Genomic DNA, 18,993 nt, shown 5'->3' on the forward strand with positions numbered 1-18,993 from the left:
ATACAAAAGGCTGAAAGTCTAGAATGCATTTCTAAAAAATTTTCTTGAGTTATTCTTCAAGGATTTTCTTTATGACTTTGGCCAAATGGATAGAGATGTTATAAATAAAATATTTTGGCTGCTGCAGGGAACACATCTCTCCCCTAAATTACTTTCTCATAGCACTGGAACAGTAACATAGCCATTTCTTAGAAGTAAGGAGGTCAGTTTGTAAAAGTAAATATACTTACAACATCAAAATAGTGTCTCCTTCAAAAGACACTTTACCAACTGGCATGGTTCTCAAGACATCTCAAAATTTAAGAATGTGGCACTACAAGCTACTCAACCCAGATTGCAAATACCAAATCAGAATAATCAGTTTAAGGGTTTCTCCACATTGGGATGGCAAGGAAGCAAAGGACACTAGTCAATTCAAAACACTGGTCACTGACTGACTACTTCTGAATAGGTTGCAAATATGTCCAAACAGAATCTCAAAACAAATTAGTTTGAACATACTTCTAAATACAATTAAGGTAACTGAGAATAGCAATTTCACTGAAGAATAAAAACCACTAAACCTAGTGTTAAACAGAAACAGGTAGCATATTTTTTCATATGTACCATAAGATATTTAAACCTAAATCAATTTCTAGGTATAGTTCAGTCAGGGCTACTGAACTGAAGCACATCATACCTCCACATGGATGTTCAAATTCAGAAGTAGCAAAACCTTAGAGGCAGATTAAGGCACAGTACATTAAAATTATACTATTTTACTTTTGAGGCAAAAAACCTTCACAGAAATTGCATATACCTCAAGATACAGACACCAGCTTTAATCTGTCCTAATTTTTCTGAGAACTACTATATAGTAAAGCCCTACAAACAGTATTACAGCCAGGGAAGAGTGGCAGTCATCTTAGACATTATTAAAGAAAACTAAATTTCAGCAGGTCACAGACAGGAAGCAAGGTACTATAAAGACAGATTCCCAGTAATGTCCCCACATATTTCAAGGCACTTTGCTGATCAAGCCTTAGTACCAGCAAAAACTAAATAAAAGAACACCATTATGTGAAGTCCGGATAAAAATTGTGTTTCTTCTGTTTTAATTAATAGTCCCCATAATCTTATCTGGATGCTTCCCTCCTTACAAATCACAGTTCCTGGATTTTTTTCAGCAGAACCTTGGTCGTGTCAATGAAATTAACTGAACAACTGAATTGATGGACATGTTTCTGAAATAGACAATCTTTAGCAACAGAACCAGGATCTTTGTCTAAACTAGATTCAAAGAATAAAAATCAGACTACTGGAAGTTTCACAGACTTCCATTTTCCCAGAAATAAGAAGCACTTGTAGCAATCTTTCCAGTTAGGCTCTACTGTTGTATGTACTATGATAGCTTTTTATTTGAAATAAGTTGATACCAGCAAAAACAGTAATGTAATTTGTTGCAGTTTAATCACCTTCCAGAATGTCAATAATACTGACAAAAGACTTAATCCAGAAGGAATTGCATCTGCACATTTGTTTTTTATTTTTTTCCTTAGGTGATCTCTGCATTATTTACAGAGATATCCCTTCTTACACCAGATACCTGTCTACACATTCACAGAGAAGACCTCTCCTTAATAGGAACTTCTAATAAACCACAAGGTTTGTACTCTACAGTTGCTTCAACTGCTTACAGAAATCATCTCACACACCACACCTGAGGTACAAGGACATGATCTTTTCCTAGATAAAACCCCAGCATTTCACATCCCCATTTAATCAGTGCATGTCAAGCTTTAATGCACCTATTGAAGCTGCTGCCAACCCATAGTGAGTTTTCCAAGCTCCCAGATCATTTTCGGGGGCGGGGGAGGGAAGGCCCAAAACCCAGCTCTGATAAGTCTTACATTTTTTAACATGATTTTCATCCAAAGCAATATATAATGCAATTTTCATACATACAAGCTCACAGTTCATCCTAATGTAGCCTTGGGCATTATAGAAGCACATATGAAAGTATGGGCCAAGATGACAGAATTATCTTTTAATTAAATTTATTTGACCCTTTGAAACCTGATTAGCCGCAAGACTGAGACTAAAAGAATGATGACTCATAACCCTATTAAGACAGCAGCTTCCCAAAGCGGTTTTCCTTTACATTGCTTCCCAAAAAGCTGTAACATGAGAAGTATTAAGGCCTTGTTAGAATGACACCATTTACTCGCTTGGCTTTCTTCCTTCTCTTTCTCTGCACAACATGTGGATTTCTGTACATGTCAATGTTTGCTCTGAAATTCCAATGTGCCTCAGTGCATTTTCCCACTTAAACCTCTGAGATTGTAAATATGCTTCCTATCTGTTTCTACCATTTTCTTCTCCTTTCTCATCATTGTGCCTAGCAGTGAAATAAATTGACATTCCACCCTCTTGAAATTATATAGTCAGTACAAAATAAAATCTGGTGGATTCAGAAATGAGATTCAACTGGCCTGTATGTCTGAGGAGAGGAAGCAGTAAAAAAGAAAAATGGGACATGAATAAAGGAGAAAATACCCCCCAACACAACAAATGAAGATAAAAGACAAATTAAGCTAGCAATATTTATATACTGTAAAACCAAAGTAGGAACACACTTTTTCTTTCTCTCTGATATTGGTTAAACAACGTTTTTTTCTTCCATTCTATCTATAATCTCAAAGCTTTCTTAAACCCACATATTTATATTTTAAGCTTAAATCAAGTACAATTTAGCTATTCCTAATCATAACTGGAATGGGTTTGACTTCTGAATGCAGCAGGCAAGATGTCAGCTCAGTTAACTATAACAAGTAAAAAAGTCCTATGCAAAAAGGAAAGCAACTTAGCTTGAAAATTCTCATCTGATACAATCTTTACCTGCCATCAGCAGTCCATGCAGGTCAAAACCAAGTTATTAGAAACAGATATGTCATCACAATCTTCCTCCCACTACTAATGCACACCACTACTTAGTATTGCCATTGTATAATTTTCAAAACTTGTTCATTTTTACCAATATACTTTGCTCATTTACTGCAATGAGAAGCACTCCGCAGCCATTACTCAAATGTCTACCAAATTTGCCATTTTAAATACAAATTTGATTTTCTATTGAATGCTGCAATTTCACATACTTTCAAAATCCACATGGTCAAGAGAGTAAAATACCTCCAGTTTTTAATAACAACTGCAATATGATTTTTGATATACCGAAAATATTGTCACCATTCCTGGAGGTGTTCATAACACAAGTAGATGTGGCAAACTGGGACACGGTCTACTGGTCATGCAGGTGCTGGGTAGGAGGTGGGACTTGCAGTGTAGTACCCCTGAAATCCACAAGGAATTACTTCAGGACTTGCTGAGCCACTTGGATACTCACAAGTCCATGGGACCAGATAGAATCCATCCTAGGGTGACGAGAGAGCAGGCAGATGAGCTGGCCAAGCCTCTCTCCATCATTTTCCACCAGTCCTGGCTCACCAGAGAGGTCCCAGACAACTGGAAACCGGCCAATGTGATGCCCAAGAAGGGCTGGATGGAGGAACCTGGAAACTACAGGCCTGTCAGCCTGACCTCAGTGCCAGGGAAAATTATGGAGCAGATCATCTTGGAGCAGATCATCTTGGGAGCAATCACAGCACACCTGAAGGATGGCCAAGGGATCAGGCCCAGCCAACATGGATTTAGGAAGGGTAGATCCTGCCTCACCACCCTGATCTCCTTTTGTGATCAGGTGACCCACCTGGTGGATGTGGGAAAGGCTGTGGATGTAGTGTACCTGGACTTCAGCAAGGCCTTTGACACCGTTCCCCACAGCAAACTCCTGGCCAAGCTGTCAGCTCATGGCTTGGACTCAGTGCTGGGTTAGGAACTGGCTGGAGGGCTGAGCCCAGAGAGTGGTGGTGAATGGCACCACATCCAGCTGAAGGCCAGTCACTAGTGGTGTCCCCCAGGGATCAGTGTTGAGCCCCATCCTGTTCAATATTTTTATTGATGATCTGGATGAGGGGATTGAGTCAGTCATCAGTAAACTTGCAGATGACACCAAGTTGGGAGCACAACAACCCCATGCAGTGCCACAGGCTGGGGTCGGAGCGGCTGGGGTCGGAGTGGCTGGAGAGCAGCCAAATAGAAAGGGACCTGGGGGTACTGATTGACAGCTGACTGAACATGAGTCAGCAGTGTGCCCATGTGGCCAAGGTGGCCAATGGCATCCTGGCCTCTGTCAGGAATGGTGTGGCCAGCAGGAGCAGGGAAGTCATTGTGCCCCTGTACTGGTTAGGCCACACCTTGAGTACTGTGTCCAGTTCTGGGCCCCTCAGTTTAAGAAGGACATTGAGACTCTTGAATGTGTGCAGAGAAGGGCAACGAGGCTGGTGAGAGGCCTCAAGCACAAGCCCTACGAGGAGAGGCTGAGGGAGCTGGGATTGTTTAGCCTGGAGAAGAGGAGGCTCAGGGGAGACCTTATTGCTGTCTACAACTACCTGAAGGGTGGCTGTAGCCAGGAGGGGGTTGATTTCTTCTCCCAGGCAGCCAGCATCAGAACAAGAGGACACAGTCTCAAGCTGCACCAGGGGAAGTTTAGGCTCGAGGTGAGAAACTTCTTCACAGAGAGTTGTTAGCCATTGGAATGGGCTGCTCAGGGAGGTGGTGGAGTCACCATCCCTGGAGGTGTTCACGAGGGGATTGGACGTGGCACTTGGTGCCATGGTTTAGTGGTCATGAGGTCTGTGGTGACAGGTTGGACTTGATGATCCTTGAGGTCTCTTCCAACCTTATTGATTCTATGATTGTGTGATTTTAGAGGTCTTTTCCAACTCTAATGATTCTATTATTCTATGAAATAATTTTAAGCCATGAGAATGCTAGCTGTCCTCCAGAAAGAAATGCAAAGCATTATTTTAATTGGATATGCAACTCTTCATGTCACTGTTTCAGGGAACTGTGCAGTGTTCTGAGGGGCTTTTTTTGGTGTGCGTTTTGTAAAAATTCCAGATGTCCCAATGAGATCTACTCCTTGAAAAAGCACTAGATAATCCAAGAGTTTTTAATTATGATACTGCTTAGCTTATGTTTCAGATCCTGTTTTACACTTCCAAACTAGGTAAGATCAGAAAATAATATACCGACAACTTCACCAACATGACTTCGGATAGCAACATTTAAATATCTGTATGTCCACTTATTTTCAAATTTACAATATACTCACTCTCCTAATGTCATCTAGTGTATTAATTTCTGGTGAAAGTCCACCATGAACACAAAGAAACTGTTGATTTAAGAGAGCAGCAAGAGGGAGGCAATCAAAAGCTTCCATACAAGCATCGTAGACTCTTTCCGAGTACTTTATTTTACCTGCAGGAATGAAAATAATAAACATTAAGAAATTCATACGAGATGAAAGAAATAATCTAGTGGATCACACTTGTAAGAGCAAGTCTCAAAGCAAATCCTTAAAAAAACCCAAAGCAATATTTTTGGGTTTAAATGAGCATATCCAAATTGCACCACTTTTACCTATATCAAAGAGGGTTTTACTAGGGTAAATGATCCATTTATCACTGGATCAATACTTATACGAGCTTCCAAATAGAGAAGCAGCTGATGTCACCGAAAGAGTTATCTTAACTGTACAGCTGAAATCAATTCCCTAAATGGAAAATTTACTCAGCAGTAGGGTTTGCTTGCTAGCTTCACAATGTGGCTCAGTAAATTATTTTGTACTCTTTGCTACACAACCTTCCTCTCTCTGAGAGTTTAAAATCAGGCTTCGTACATCAAATTGTACTCCATAATGTCTCTTTACAGACAGCAGTCTTCTACATAACTTGCGCTCCAATGCCAAACTTAACTGCAAGCAATTAATTGTACAGAACTCAAAGAGGCCTCCAAATGTTTGCAAGACCTTAATTAAACTAACAGACAAACATCTCTCAAGCAAAATTATAAGACTGTAGATCAGCAGGTTGAAAGTCTGCAAATTTTACATTCTTAGACAGTACTTACATTCTTGCTTAAAGGTAAAATACTCTGTTAGGTGTCTGCATTCATGATTGCCTCTCAAAAGAAATAACGTGCTTGGGTAGAGAATTTTCAGGACCCATAAGTACAGCACACACTGTTGAAAAACAAAGATATCTGGTAAAATACACTAGTTTAAAAAATATGAGAGTACTCAATGAGAAACGCTGAATAAGAATGTTAACAGCTTCTAAAGCAAAGAACAGATTATTGTGCCATTTTAAAATACAGCACTACATTCCCAAGTCCAGTTGTGGACATTAGCTATGCAATCTGCTTATAACTTTCCTTAGAACAGATGCACAGAATGCTGAAAAAATATTTATATTTACTGGGCATTCAATAATAAAATAAACTCAGCAGAATTATACTGCAGAACACTTTCACCTAGTATGTGCTTGTACCTAAAATGTGATTTTATGATTCTAAATACTGGCAGAAGAAGGAAAGCAGACACTTATTAACAGAGATTGAAGAAAAAAACTTCACAAAACTATTTACATTAAAGTCAGCTATATCATTTGGAGACCGTTTTTAAACTAAGAATGGATAGCATAAATCTCCTTCCTCCCCCAAAACTGGGAAAGCTTTTTTTGTTTATTCACCTTGCATCCAGTAAATTCAAAGAATTATAGTAAGTTTCTGCATGTCATTACTGTTGCAACATCAGCAGTGAATAGCTGAGGACAGAGCTACAGAACATGCACAAGTTTTTCAGTTTAGAGTCTGTTACTACCCAGCAGTCTTGTATGTCCAAAACGTAGTCCTTGAATTCCAAATCTTATTATTTTATTTTTAACTGAGTACAGAAATCTTAAAATCTGAGAAATGCTAGACTACACTGGAGTTAACCTCCATGTTACTACTATTGTTCTTAATCAATACAAGCACCCTGAAGCTATCATTCCTCAAACGTAAATCCCACAACACGGTAAGTAAATGAAGGAAGAAAACAAAGGAACACTTGAAAAAGATGCAGCAAACATGCAAAAATACATCAAAGACTTCTATCGTGAGTTTAGCTAAACCAATTACGGAATTTTTCGTATCTTCTTAGTAAAAACATGCAAAATTAATTTTGCTAATTATACCGCTCGCTTTCCAATGTTTCTGTAACTCCAAAACATCCAAATGTATTTCAAAGACCCTGGACTCTTTAAAACTGTTTCCCAGCAGAGAATATAATCAGCTTCTTACAAAAAACCTGCTTATCATAAAATGACTACATGAATTAATTTGGCAAGTTCTACAATTGTGAACTGTTTCAATTAAGTCAGTTTGTATGAAAAATTTATAAAAGCTGTCAATCCTGAAAACAGTTAATACAGAAGTGGCAAAATAGTCCCTTCCTTTCAGTGAATGGATACTGCATTTGATTAAATTGCTGAGATTTAAATGTCTTTGAATATGTTCCCTATTAAGTACAAAAAGAACTATGGGGTTTTTTTTTAACATTTCCTGTATTGGCATATTCATTTTTTCATTGTCGAATACAGACAGACTAACATCAGGTTTCTTTTGGTCTTGCTACTTCCATTACAGAAGAGAAGAATTTGCACACACTTATGTAAAGGACTCCATCTTGATCTCAGCATTTTGTTCTATACAATGATGGTAGTATGTAATTATCTTCCCTATTAGAAGTGATGACACTTTTTAATGGGTTACTGCTAAAATATCAATGCAATTAAAGATAAGTCTTTCAGGACAGACTGATAAAGAATTTGTTAAAGACCACACTTCACTCTTTGTACATTTTTAGAAAATTTCAGCTGCCCTTTTCTGTGAAAAGTCAAATATTTTACCAAGTGTATTACATTTCCACGATTTTTAAGTAAACATGCATGAAAATTCTTGGAGATCAGATAACACTGCCTGAATGTTAAAGCAAAAACCTCAGTAGGACTTTTTTTAAGGTTAAAATGAAAAACAAATAGCTGATTTTCATGTACTACTTTTTAATTTTCCTTCTTTCTCAGCAGGACCCCAAAGCATAGCCCAAAATTCACACACTTGAAGCAATTCAATTTCATTGAGATAATCTGCCACATGCTTCATCAATGCCCCAACAATCACTCAGAGTAGAAGAGAGCAGATTATCTCAAACAAGACAGCCAAGCCTTTTAAGAACACTGGAGTGGTTTTCAAGAGTATATTTAGCATATCTTTACATATTCCACAATCATATTTAGCATGCAAAATATTGTATTAAAAATCAAATAAAACTCATGAGAAAAAAATTAGACTGTTCTTGTTAATATATTCAAGAACATCTATTGTTCAGAAGGTTTTTGTAAGCGTAATGGTTAAAAAGCTTTCATATCATGTTTTGATATATTACTATATAGTATTGCTATATGAATAGCCTTTTCAAGGGCAATTACATTATTTGTAGTCATCAGGAGGAGGCCAAAAAGACTACATTAATAAACAGGGAATGCCTTTTGAAATTTTTCTTTATATGACTGAGGCAATTGCTGTTGCTGCTTCTCCTGTTTGTCTATCATCCCTCAGAAACCCAAAAGGCACTGTGCATGCCCTTCACAGTATATAATCACACGTTATTAGTACAGCAGAATTTTAACACAAAAATGAAATATTGTACACCATGACTTGCAAAATACTTTCACGTTGTGACACTCCATTAGATTTGGTATCTATGAAGAGATCCAAAGCTGAGGCACCTCCCAAGCTGGATTCAAAACAATAGTTAAATTAAAATCATAGCTCTGAAACAAAATGGTATGAATAACATTGTATCTCTGGAATGTAGCACACTTTGTTATCATGCTGAAAAAAATAATAAATTTAGATTGACAATACCTGAAAAAATTAATGGCAGAAACACTTGCCAACCTTAGAGAATACCTGCAACCACCCCCAAAATTATAGTGAAGAAAAATATTAATAGTTACTAAAAACCCATTTGATTACATGAGCAAAATAAAACTGCTTTATACAGATAAACAGCTATAATAAATTAAAAGACCTTGCCGTCATGACTCACCTGTACTCCAAAACTGTAAACACACACCTCCCTGCATATTGCCAAAGAAGTAGGATTATGTATACTAATGCTATACAATTCGATTTTTTAAAAACTAACTAAAGAAAGAAGAGAAAGAATGAGTAAGTCTGGTTATTTCAGTGGGAAAGTCCAAACAGTTGGTCAGGCTTATCATAGGGGAAAGCAAGAATACACTCCTGTGTTAAAGCAGACCTAAAATTTAATTTGAAAACCTCTGTAGAAGTGTGTGTTTATAGAAAGGTTTAGGACAAAGAACAGATTAATATATTCAGTTACCTCTATACTAAAATAACCTCTGTCTACATAGTCACCGAGGAAGAGGTATCTTGTGTTAGCAGGTGATCCTCCCACTTCAAACAGCTTCATTAGATCAAAGAACTGGCCATGAATATCACCACACACTGCAAGCAAAAATTGTGTTCCAATTAATTTTGCAAATAATCTAATAGAAAAGTTATTAATATATAGTTAAGTAAACAGCCACAAAGAACTTCTATTTAAGAGTAAAGGCAGGTACAGAGCAGGAATATCACATTTTTTAAGTCTCTGCCTTTGCTTTTCATTAAGATGCTGTCCTCACTACCTGTGACAACTGATGACAGTCCTATGTGATTCTAGCAGATTGCTGAATATTTCTTAAATACAGTTAATGCACAGAAAAATTCAGGTCCTAGAAGTTGTCAGCAGGTCTTCAGTGCTCACCCTAAGCCTGTAGGTATATTTGCAAATTCTCTTTGTATACATATTTGAAAATGCCTCCTGATTTGCAACAATTTGCTGCATCCTTATGGTCTGAAAAAAAAAGGTTAATATGCTTTTGTTTGTAGGTCAGACTAACAATCCTTTTAATATCAACGTATCTTCTTTATGCTTAATTAGTTTTCTCCTTTGAAGAACCATGTTCACTATTTCAACAGTGGGTTTTTTCTTGTGTTTTTAGAGTATAAGACAGGACAAGACCAGTAATCAGCAACCTAAGGCAGAAGTGCCAAAGCTAGTAGATGGGAAGACACTGAAGAGCACATGGAAAACCCAGGTCCTCTCACAATTTAATTTAAAAAATAATTAACAAACATATGGAAGAGACAACTGTTCTAACTCTTTTTCCCCACAGGAGTTCCCAGCTCTGCCGAAGTTAGGAGCTGCCTTCTCATTTTTGCATGAGATACTGCTGATAACTACAGGATTTAGTAGACGATGCCTGTTGTTGATGCAAAATGTCACCAATCAACTGATGAACAGCGTTGCCCATTTCTCAGAGTTTATCAGTAATTCTTCCCCCCCCACCCCCTTTTTTTCCCCAGAAAAATATTGCTCTAATTTTGGAAATACATATCAGATATGGCACTCCACACTTTAAAGGTTGTTATTCCTTTGGAGCATTTGTTATCATGACCTACAAAATATTAATAGCAAATAGAATGTGTCCTCTTTTATGTCACTTAAGATTCCTACTCAAATACTGCAAGAACTTTCCTTCTTTTTCAGCTGCAAATATACCAGTAGCTCTAGATAACTACCTGAATAATCAGAAATCTAAAAATTCTAAATATATGGACAATACTGTAGTTTTAAGCTTTGTCTGGAGTTTCAAAAGACTCTGGGTTCAGACATGTAGTGCTTTCCACCATTTCAACCATTCATTTTTTAAAAAACATGGCAGTAATGATGTACAGTTTAAATGTTCTCATTTACCCAATACTAATAAATTAAATCAAGCTGATGCCCTAAAAGCAGCTTTTCAGATACTAATTTTATATAGATCCATTTAGAAGAATATACATTCAAATGAAAGAGAATCTAATTTGAACACAAAAATCCAATCTACTTGCATTATCCTAAGTAACAGATAACGTAGTGTAAACAATCTTCCATGAATCTGGACTGTTTATGAATAAAAGTACTAAAAGACATCAATTCCACCTTTTACCAGGTCAAACAGAATTAGTCAAACCATGATAATATTTCCAAAACCCCTGAGTCAATTCTATATTAAAGTGGATCTAGTCCTAGTGTGTTAAAGATACAAAAACAATCTTTTCAACACTTTCCAGTACTATTACCCTCAACATAACATCATTTCACATTCAATAGCCAGTCTCACCTATACAGGAACTATAAAGGTGCGTTTCTGACCCTGAATTCCAGTTCACAGTATTTGCCTCAAATCAAGCAATTAGCTTCTTTTCACATATTTAGTTTTCAGTGTAATTCTGAGTTAATTTTACTATTATGGGAAGACGTCTTATACCTACTCACAACTTTACAGGAACTAGAAATCCGTAATTCATCAGCATTTGACTACTTTCAATTTTGCTATTTTAATCCCAGTCCCACTATCTTTTCTCCAGGCTTAATACCTTCATTTTGCAAAATAATGTGCAGCCAATTTTTTCAGACCATTTAAGTACTGTTAAGTTGGGAGGGACAATTCATTAAGACTATAGAGAAATTTTATTTTAGTAATCTTTAAGGCAAATTCTACTGCTGGAAAAATCTGTCTTTATCAAATTTATTCATAAGTGAAATTAGCTAGAAATATTACCTGTAATTGGAGCTTCAACTTCTATCATAGTTTTTTCCCTCCGTAATATTGCAGCACCCTCATTGATGATTCTAAGTGCAATTTCTTCATCCACTCGACCTTCTTTTATCAAGTGGTTCTTCAAAATGTCAACCCTTGGTCTTCCATCTGTGTCAAACACTTCTTCAGATGTCAAGCGATGTGTTGGTGGAAAAGGGACAGCTAAAATTTAAGAAGGAGAAACAGGAGTCACTGCAATGTTATTTTAACTGGATTGGATCTATTATGGAATAGATGCTTCCCAAAGTGGTAGACTGGTCTCTCAATCGACCAATTTGATGACATCACTAAAAGCTGAATGGAACAGCGCTATCTGTGTATGTATCTAAAAAAATTAACATGAGTAATTTGCAAGTTCATAGAAACTGTAATACAGAGTTGGAACGCTGTGGTGGTTTGAAAGGAAAGGCTCTGCACAGTAACATGTACAACATTTGGAAGAGTTAGAACTGCCTGTGCAAAGGAACATCATCTCTCTCCAACGTACTGCCACCCTCTGAAGGACTCAACATGCACTAGGGATGCAGGAGATCCATTTCATACCCACTCAGACTTGCAAAAGGCACTTTAAGCCAAAAAATCCCACCAAAACAAATTCAGAACTAGCAAGAAAAGGACAAAATACTGTGTAAAGAAGTAAAATGAGGTACTAGCCAGCACCTGGGAAAGAAGAGGAGCCTTCCTAGAATCTGTGCTATTTAATAAATTAATACACTACACTGAAAAGAAGGTAACTCAGGGGGTGACACAGCCTTCAGGTGACAGTAAGTATTCCAGGCAATGAAAAGTAGGAGCTACAGAAGTTATCCATGCTACTGAGTGGCTCAACAAAACATGATACATTTAATACTAATAAATGCAAATTAATTAAGGAAAGAAATGCCAACTTTACACAGATTACAATAACATACTATATTACCATACAGATTATAATACATATATGTAAATCACTATTACTATTCAAAATCAAGGTCTTTCTTGTAGTTCTAGGAAAACACTGATGCTGACAAGTCAAACACATGCAAAAACTGGAATGGTAATTATTATCAGCAAATTGAAAACAAAAGGTTATGCAATTATGCCATTGTTAAGCCTAACATGCAACTCTGGTTTGACCACTTTATAAAAAAGAACAAATAATTTTAAAAGGATTCAAGAAACAATAATGGAAATCAAAATGCCAGAATGATTTCTACTACAGGAATAACTAAGTAGACTAGTATTCTTCACCCTAAAAACATGAAAACAAAAGGGGACTCTAACAGTGGTCTATGACAGCATTAATAGAGAAGGTAAAGAGAGAGCAGCACTTGTGCTCATGACGCCTGAAAGTCAGAAAGGGGTAGAATGGCCTGCCAGTTTGAAATTCTGTCAAACCACTGACTAAACGGCACAACAAATTCATACAATCAGAACAAATGTAATTTGGGGAGCCTACAACATTGCCATTGTAGGCTGAAATTCCTTCACTGAGCTTGTCTTTCTTCCTATTGCACTGCCTATAAAAAGATTAAAAGTAGAGGCATATATTCACTAACATTAAATGACACAAGAAAATAAACTGGAGAATTGTCTATTCTCCCTCTTACAAAATTTCGTAAGTAGGAAGAAGCTGAAAAATGTGCCTTTACATTACATAGTGTACAATAAATCTGGAACTTTATTTTTGGACATGAAGTATTTTATCAACACAAAAGAAACAGCATGTCTTTCCTTCCAGTCTCCTCTAGTAATGACTCGTTTCATTTGGAAGTGTGAAAATTCCATGTAGTCCAAGCGTTAATAAACACTTAGACAGCAATAGTTTTAAAACATAATGTCTCTCTAAAATCCATGTGTTAAAACATAATTTGTCTCTAAAATCCATTGTTCCAACAAGACAAATTTAACTGCCACTTAACTGTGACTGTGCAAACATCAACCATTTTTTAACCTGACTTTCCAACCTTCACGTTATCCTAATGTAATTTTTGCATTATCTGAAATTTTATATTAATCGGTACAAAAATTGGGTTCAGGCCATTTCTTCCCCCACCTTTTAACACAATGTGGGTCCACAGCTCCCTTCATAAATGCCAAGTACAGCTCATCATTTTATGATAACAGACAACATAGATTTCTTCTGCTTTGTGGCAAAAGTATTAGAGACCATACCTTACCAGAACCAGTCAATCATCTCCAAGACACAGTTTTATAGGAATTGTGTTTCACTAGTTCTCATATTATTCCTAGATAATGATCTACTTCAATGAAAGATGACTCTTTTAACTTTTTGGATTTTTTTTTTTTTTTTATTATTAGATGTAGGTTGTGGTAGAAATAGTCTGTTGTCATCATTACCGACTTACTATGACCACCAATGGCTGCAGAATTTAAAGAGATGGTGTTGACCCCTTCCTTGTGACTGTTCAGAAATATTTCAAGAGTTCTAAGGTAGATGAAATTTTCTTTTTAAGTTCTTATGTCCATGTAATATATTCCAGATGGGATTTGAACAAAGAAATAATTCTACCTATTTTCGGAAACTACAGCTTTGAGTTTGTCTAGCAAGCTATGTTTTCTGGGAGGCTGGAAAACCAGATATTTCTGTTCAGTGTCTGGAAAAAACTGTCTCAAAGTATTTGAATTAATGTATTTATGAAGATTCAGATTAAAAACTTTCGATATACACAGCCTATCTATAATGTTCCTGAATCATGAGTGTTAGTATCAGAAGTTGTTAAGCATCTGAAATTAGTATTTGCCTCATGGAAAATGAAGTCTTTAAAATAGTTCCTCTTTTGTATTTTAACAAAATTCTTCTCATACATGTATTTTACTATTGCCCAAGAAGGGTATTTTTTGTTTAGAATAACCTTTAGAGAAGGCAGAACAAATCATGGCTACAGATTTTATCTGCATCACCCAACTGAATAAAACAACACTACAAAACTGTTTCTTTCCATTTAATACTTTTTGTCTCAACAAGAGTGAACACTGTATTGAGATTGTACTTTAGAAAAATACTACAAATAACATATTTTAATAGGTGAAGGATGATAACTTTTGAAGCATGTAGACAATTTCTGCAAACTAATGGGTTTAATTAAACCTTTGATGAAGTCGTAATAGAATGTTTTAGCCTAAGGAAAAGGAATTGCAGTGTGATGTGTTCCAAGACAGAAATATAACCCATGTTTCAAAGGCTTTGTGCATAACCTGCACTCTCGGGACTGTTATGGAATGGTAATTAAGAGGAATCACCCTAAGGAAATAACATGGTATTGGTCATTAAAGGATTCCCTTCTTCCATTTCCAGCAAAGATAGGCAACATAAAAGCATTTAGAGATGAATCTCTAGCAGCACAAAATAACAGACTATATACTATTAGCAAAAGATTAAAAATAGAACAAAAATAGTAATCACAATTTACAACATGGTATTTTCTGAAAAAAAACTTTTATTTACTATCCAAAAATGAATCATTTTCACTTGTAAAATACATATGGATGTGGAATTTTTACTATATTGATGCAAAATTTTAAAAAGTAATGCTAGGAAAAAACAGGGAGTAGTGTTTGGGATCGTTAACAAATTGGTTTTGATAGCTTTATTACAATTTGCATATGAATTTACAAAGAGGCGAAAATATAATTGCCTTTCCTTTTTACTGCAGAAAACAGGTATCAAAAGTAAAACCTCTAAACCTACTTCTACACTGACTTTCTACAAGCCCCTGGGTACTTGCATACCTTACAAAGAAGTATGCTACAGAGATCCAAAAGTTAGCACAGTACACTGCAAAGTAGTTCCGAAGTAGAAAAACTGTATTAGCATGGCATTTTACCCAATAGAATAATCCCTGCTGAGAGGTACAATATTGCAACTAATACAAACACGCTACTTTCAGACCCAGGGCAGATCTCACATTGCCTAGTAACTGAGCACAACAGTAGCTGCTAATAAAATCTTACATGCAGATACTGTAAATTTAAACCATGCTGATGTATATGAACATTTGGAAAATCTTGGTTAAATCTGGCTAGTATCAGTCACTCCATTGGAACAGGTTCATGAAACTAGATGAGATCAAAGCCTCTACACTAATAGTAGGAAAAAGTATTGGGGAACAACTGTACAAGGTCCTCTACTTTCACAGGCGAAGTATTTTCTGCTCATAAGACCTTCAAACTTAGATAATTATTATTCCTCAGCAGTGAAAGAAAATTAGCTAATTTTCCTCTATATTCAGGTACCCAGAACATTTTCCATGAACTCAGCTTTAGCTGTAAAAGCTCAGTGTACCAGATTTCATTTTCAGTTTTAAGTGTGGGTTTGAAATCACAGATAGTCTCAGTTCACATTGCTAAGGTTACTAAGCACACTGTGTTTGTAAAGCATTTGTTGCTTTGGTGGCAGGTATACATGAAACAATATATAATGTTTGTCTCTGCAAAGTGATACCACATACCACAAAACCTTGGCGTTCTATGAAAGATAGGCCAGTATCCTTCATTTTGTCAGCAGGTTTAGTACCATGACACCATATTGTCTGTGTTTCTTCTATCATTTAAGCAGGTTTTGATTTTAGAAATGCATTGCTGTCAAAGTATTGTCACTCTGAATCACCAAGCCTAACACCTAGCATATCTTTCAGCCTGTCCCTGAGAAGAAAGTGATGTAGCACCCATGACTGCTGCGGACAGAATATATCTAATTATCTATCAGCATCTGACAGAAATGATTTGAAAAGAAATCACATAAAGACATCGCAGCTGGTCTGTAGTCCAGCAACTCTGAAAATACCAGTTAAGCACAAATATACAACAGCAGCTACTTGAATCAAAAAGCTAGAATCAATAGTTGTCAAAAGACAGGAGTTACACTATTCATCCCAAATAAGAATGTGCAGACTCAGAGAAGTCAGTTTCTTGCAAATTATGGTGTTTTTCCTAAATGCCACAAAACCTATTCCTTTACACAAGTTTTTTTGAATGCATACCACCTGCTGTATTAACAAGCATTCTGGAAGCAAGGGAAAATGCTTCTGAAAACCTATAAAATCACTGCAGGCGCTATTTATTTTATCCTTTCTTAGCACATCACAGTATCACAGGGCAGGCCGCACAGGAATGCATCCAGACAGATTTTGAATGTGTCCAGAGAAGAAGACTCCACAACCTCTCTGGGCAGCCTCTTCCAGTGCTCCATCAGCCTGACTGTAAAGAAGTTTCTCCTCATGTTGAGGTGAAATCTTCTATGTTCAAGTCTGTACCCTTTGTTCCTTGTCTTATTATTGCACACCACTGAAAAGAGATTGCCCCCCTCTACTTGACACCCATCCCTCATATATACATGTTGATGAGATCCCCTCTCAGTTTTCTCAAGACTAATAGCCCCAGGCTTCTCAGTCTCTCTTCACAGAGTAGGTACTCAAGTCCCCTAATCATCCTTGTGGCTCTCTGTCAGATTCTCTCCAGCAGATCCCTCTCTCTCTTGAATTGGAGAGCCCCAAACTGGATGTATTATTCCAGGTGTGGTCTTACCAGGGCAGAGCAGATGGGAAGAGGAACCTCCCTAGACCTGCTGGACACACTTTTCTTGATGCACCCCAGGATACCATTCGCTCTCTTGGTCACAAGGGCACATCGTTGTCCCATGGAGAACTTACTATCCACTTCCATGGAGGTCTTTCTCTGTGGAGCTGCTTTCCAGTAGGGCAGCCCCTAACCTGTACTGGTGCCTGTTGTTATTCCTCCCCAGATGCAGGATCCTGCACTTGTCCTTATTGAACTTCATGAGGTTTGCCTGCATGCAGCTCTCCAGCATTTCCAGATCTCGCTGGATGGCTGCACAGCCTGACAGGGTGTCAGCCACCCCCCCAGTTCTGTATCATCAACAAACCTGCTGATGGTACACTCTCTGCCCTCATCCAGGTCATCGATAAAGATACGGAATAAAACTGGACCTGGTACTGATCCCTGGGGAACACCACTGGCCACAGGCCTCCAACTTCACTCTGTGCCACTGATGACAACCCTCTGAATTCTGTTGTCAAGACAGTTTTCAATCCACCTCATGGACCAATCATCTACACCATATTTCTTAAGCTTTTCCATGAGAATATTATGGAACATAGTATAAAAAGCCTTACTAAAGTAAAGGTATATGAAATTCACTGCTCTTCCTTTGTCTACCCATTTGGTCATGGTTTCATAGAAGGCTATCAGGTTAGTCAAGCAAAATCTCTTCTTGGTAAATCCATGTTGGCTACTCCTGATAACCTTCTTGTCTTCCATGTGGTTAGAGATGACCTCCAGTATGAGCTGCTCCATCATCTTTCCAGGGATGGAGGTGAGGCTGACTGGTCTGTAGTTGCCTGGGTCCTCCTTCTTGCCTTTTTTGAAGACCGGAGTGACATTTGCTTTCTTCCAGTCATCAGGCACCTCTCCTGTTCTCCATGACTTTTCAAAAATGGAGAGAGGCTCAGACTTTTAAGACATCCTTGCTGTCTTAAAAGATTCATAAAATTTTCAATCTCACATGAGACTGTCAATACACCTAACATGTCCTTTCGTATTCACCTTTTATACTACCTCAATTTTTTTATTAACTTGGTTGATGATTATGGAAGATTCTCTTGGGAAAAAAAGTAATTATTTCTTTGAAAAGTATTTAAAGGTGCTCCTCCCATTAAAATGGCCATAGTGTCTTACACCAAAAGATTATTTAGTGCTTAAATGTGCTCCCAGCAATGATGCACTCACAGGTCTTCCCCTCCACGTGCTGTTTCCAAACAGTGTTTTAAGGATTTCCTCTAGTTTTGTCCTGACCACCACATTCACAATCACTAAGAATTACTTTTCACTACTTTGTCCAGATCCTGAATAGATGTTTTTGTAGGTTTTGACCCCGTTGCACCTTCTTATTATGAATTCCACAATTTTAATTTTTACTTTCTTTTATATGAATTTCTGGGAAGTTTTGTTTAGTATTGCATTTCTCCATTTCACAGGGCGACAAGAATTACAGTTGTTTCTTATTCAACTTTTCCATGAAATACCATTCATGATGTAAGCTATCTCCTATTCTGCTGCCTTTTTCCAAGTCACAGATATCTCATCTTCATTGTTCCACCTTCCATGAAAGCCACTGTGTGCCTCTGAACACAGCTTTATATAAAGAAGAAAACCAGGAAAAAAAACAGGACTAAAATTACATGCTTCTGCTCAAGATGTACACATCACACAAGGTACGTACAAAAGCATGATGGGTGCACTCTCCTTTTCGCTGAAGTGATTTTCTAATAATCCCTAAACTCCTCTCAGCCTGTTTGGCTGCCACTGCACTAACATTCTCAGGATATTATCCATACAA

At 37.2% G+C, this 18,993-nt stretch overlaps 1 protein-coding gene across 6 annotated transcripts in view; it reads right to left on the minus strand.

Moving 5' to 3' along the window:
* Positions 1 to 18,993, minus strand: part of PPP3CB (protein phosphatase 3 catalytic subunit beta) — a 46,112-nt gene that overhangs the window by 21,383 nt on the left and 5,736 nt on the right. For all 6 annotated transcript variants that reach the window (XM_054163980.1, XM_054163977.1, XM_054163982.1 and 3 more), the window contains exons 2-5: positions 11,598 to 11,798; positions 9,329 to 9,453; positions 6,010 to 6,121; positions 5,213 to 5,358 (exon numbers count right to left, since the gene is read on the minus strand). In XM_054163980.1, the coding sequence (XP_054019955.1) occupies positions 5,213 to 5,358; positions 6,010 to 6,121; positions 9,329 to 9,453; positions 11,598 to 11,798 (584 nt within the window). The remainder of the gene's footprint in view (positions 1 to 5,212; positions 5,359 to 6,009; positions 6,122 to 9,328; positions 9,454 to 11,597; positions 11,799 to 18,993) is intronic.

Source organism: Dryobates pubescens, chromosome 8 (genome assembly GCF_014839835.1).
Source record: "Dryobates pubescens isolate bDryPub1 chromosome 8, bDryPub1.pri, whole genome shotgun sequence".
NCBI lineage: Eukaryota > Metazoa > Chordata > Aves > Piciformes > Picidae > Dryobates > Dryobates pubescens.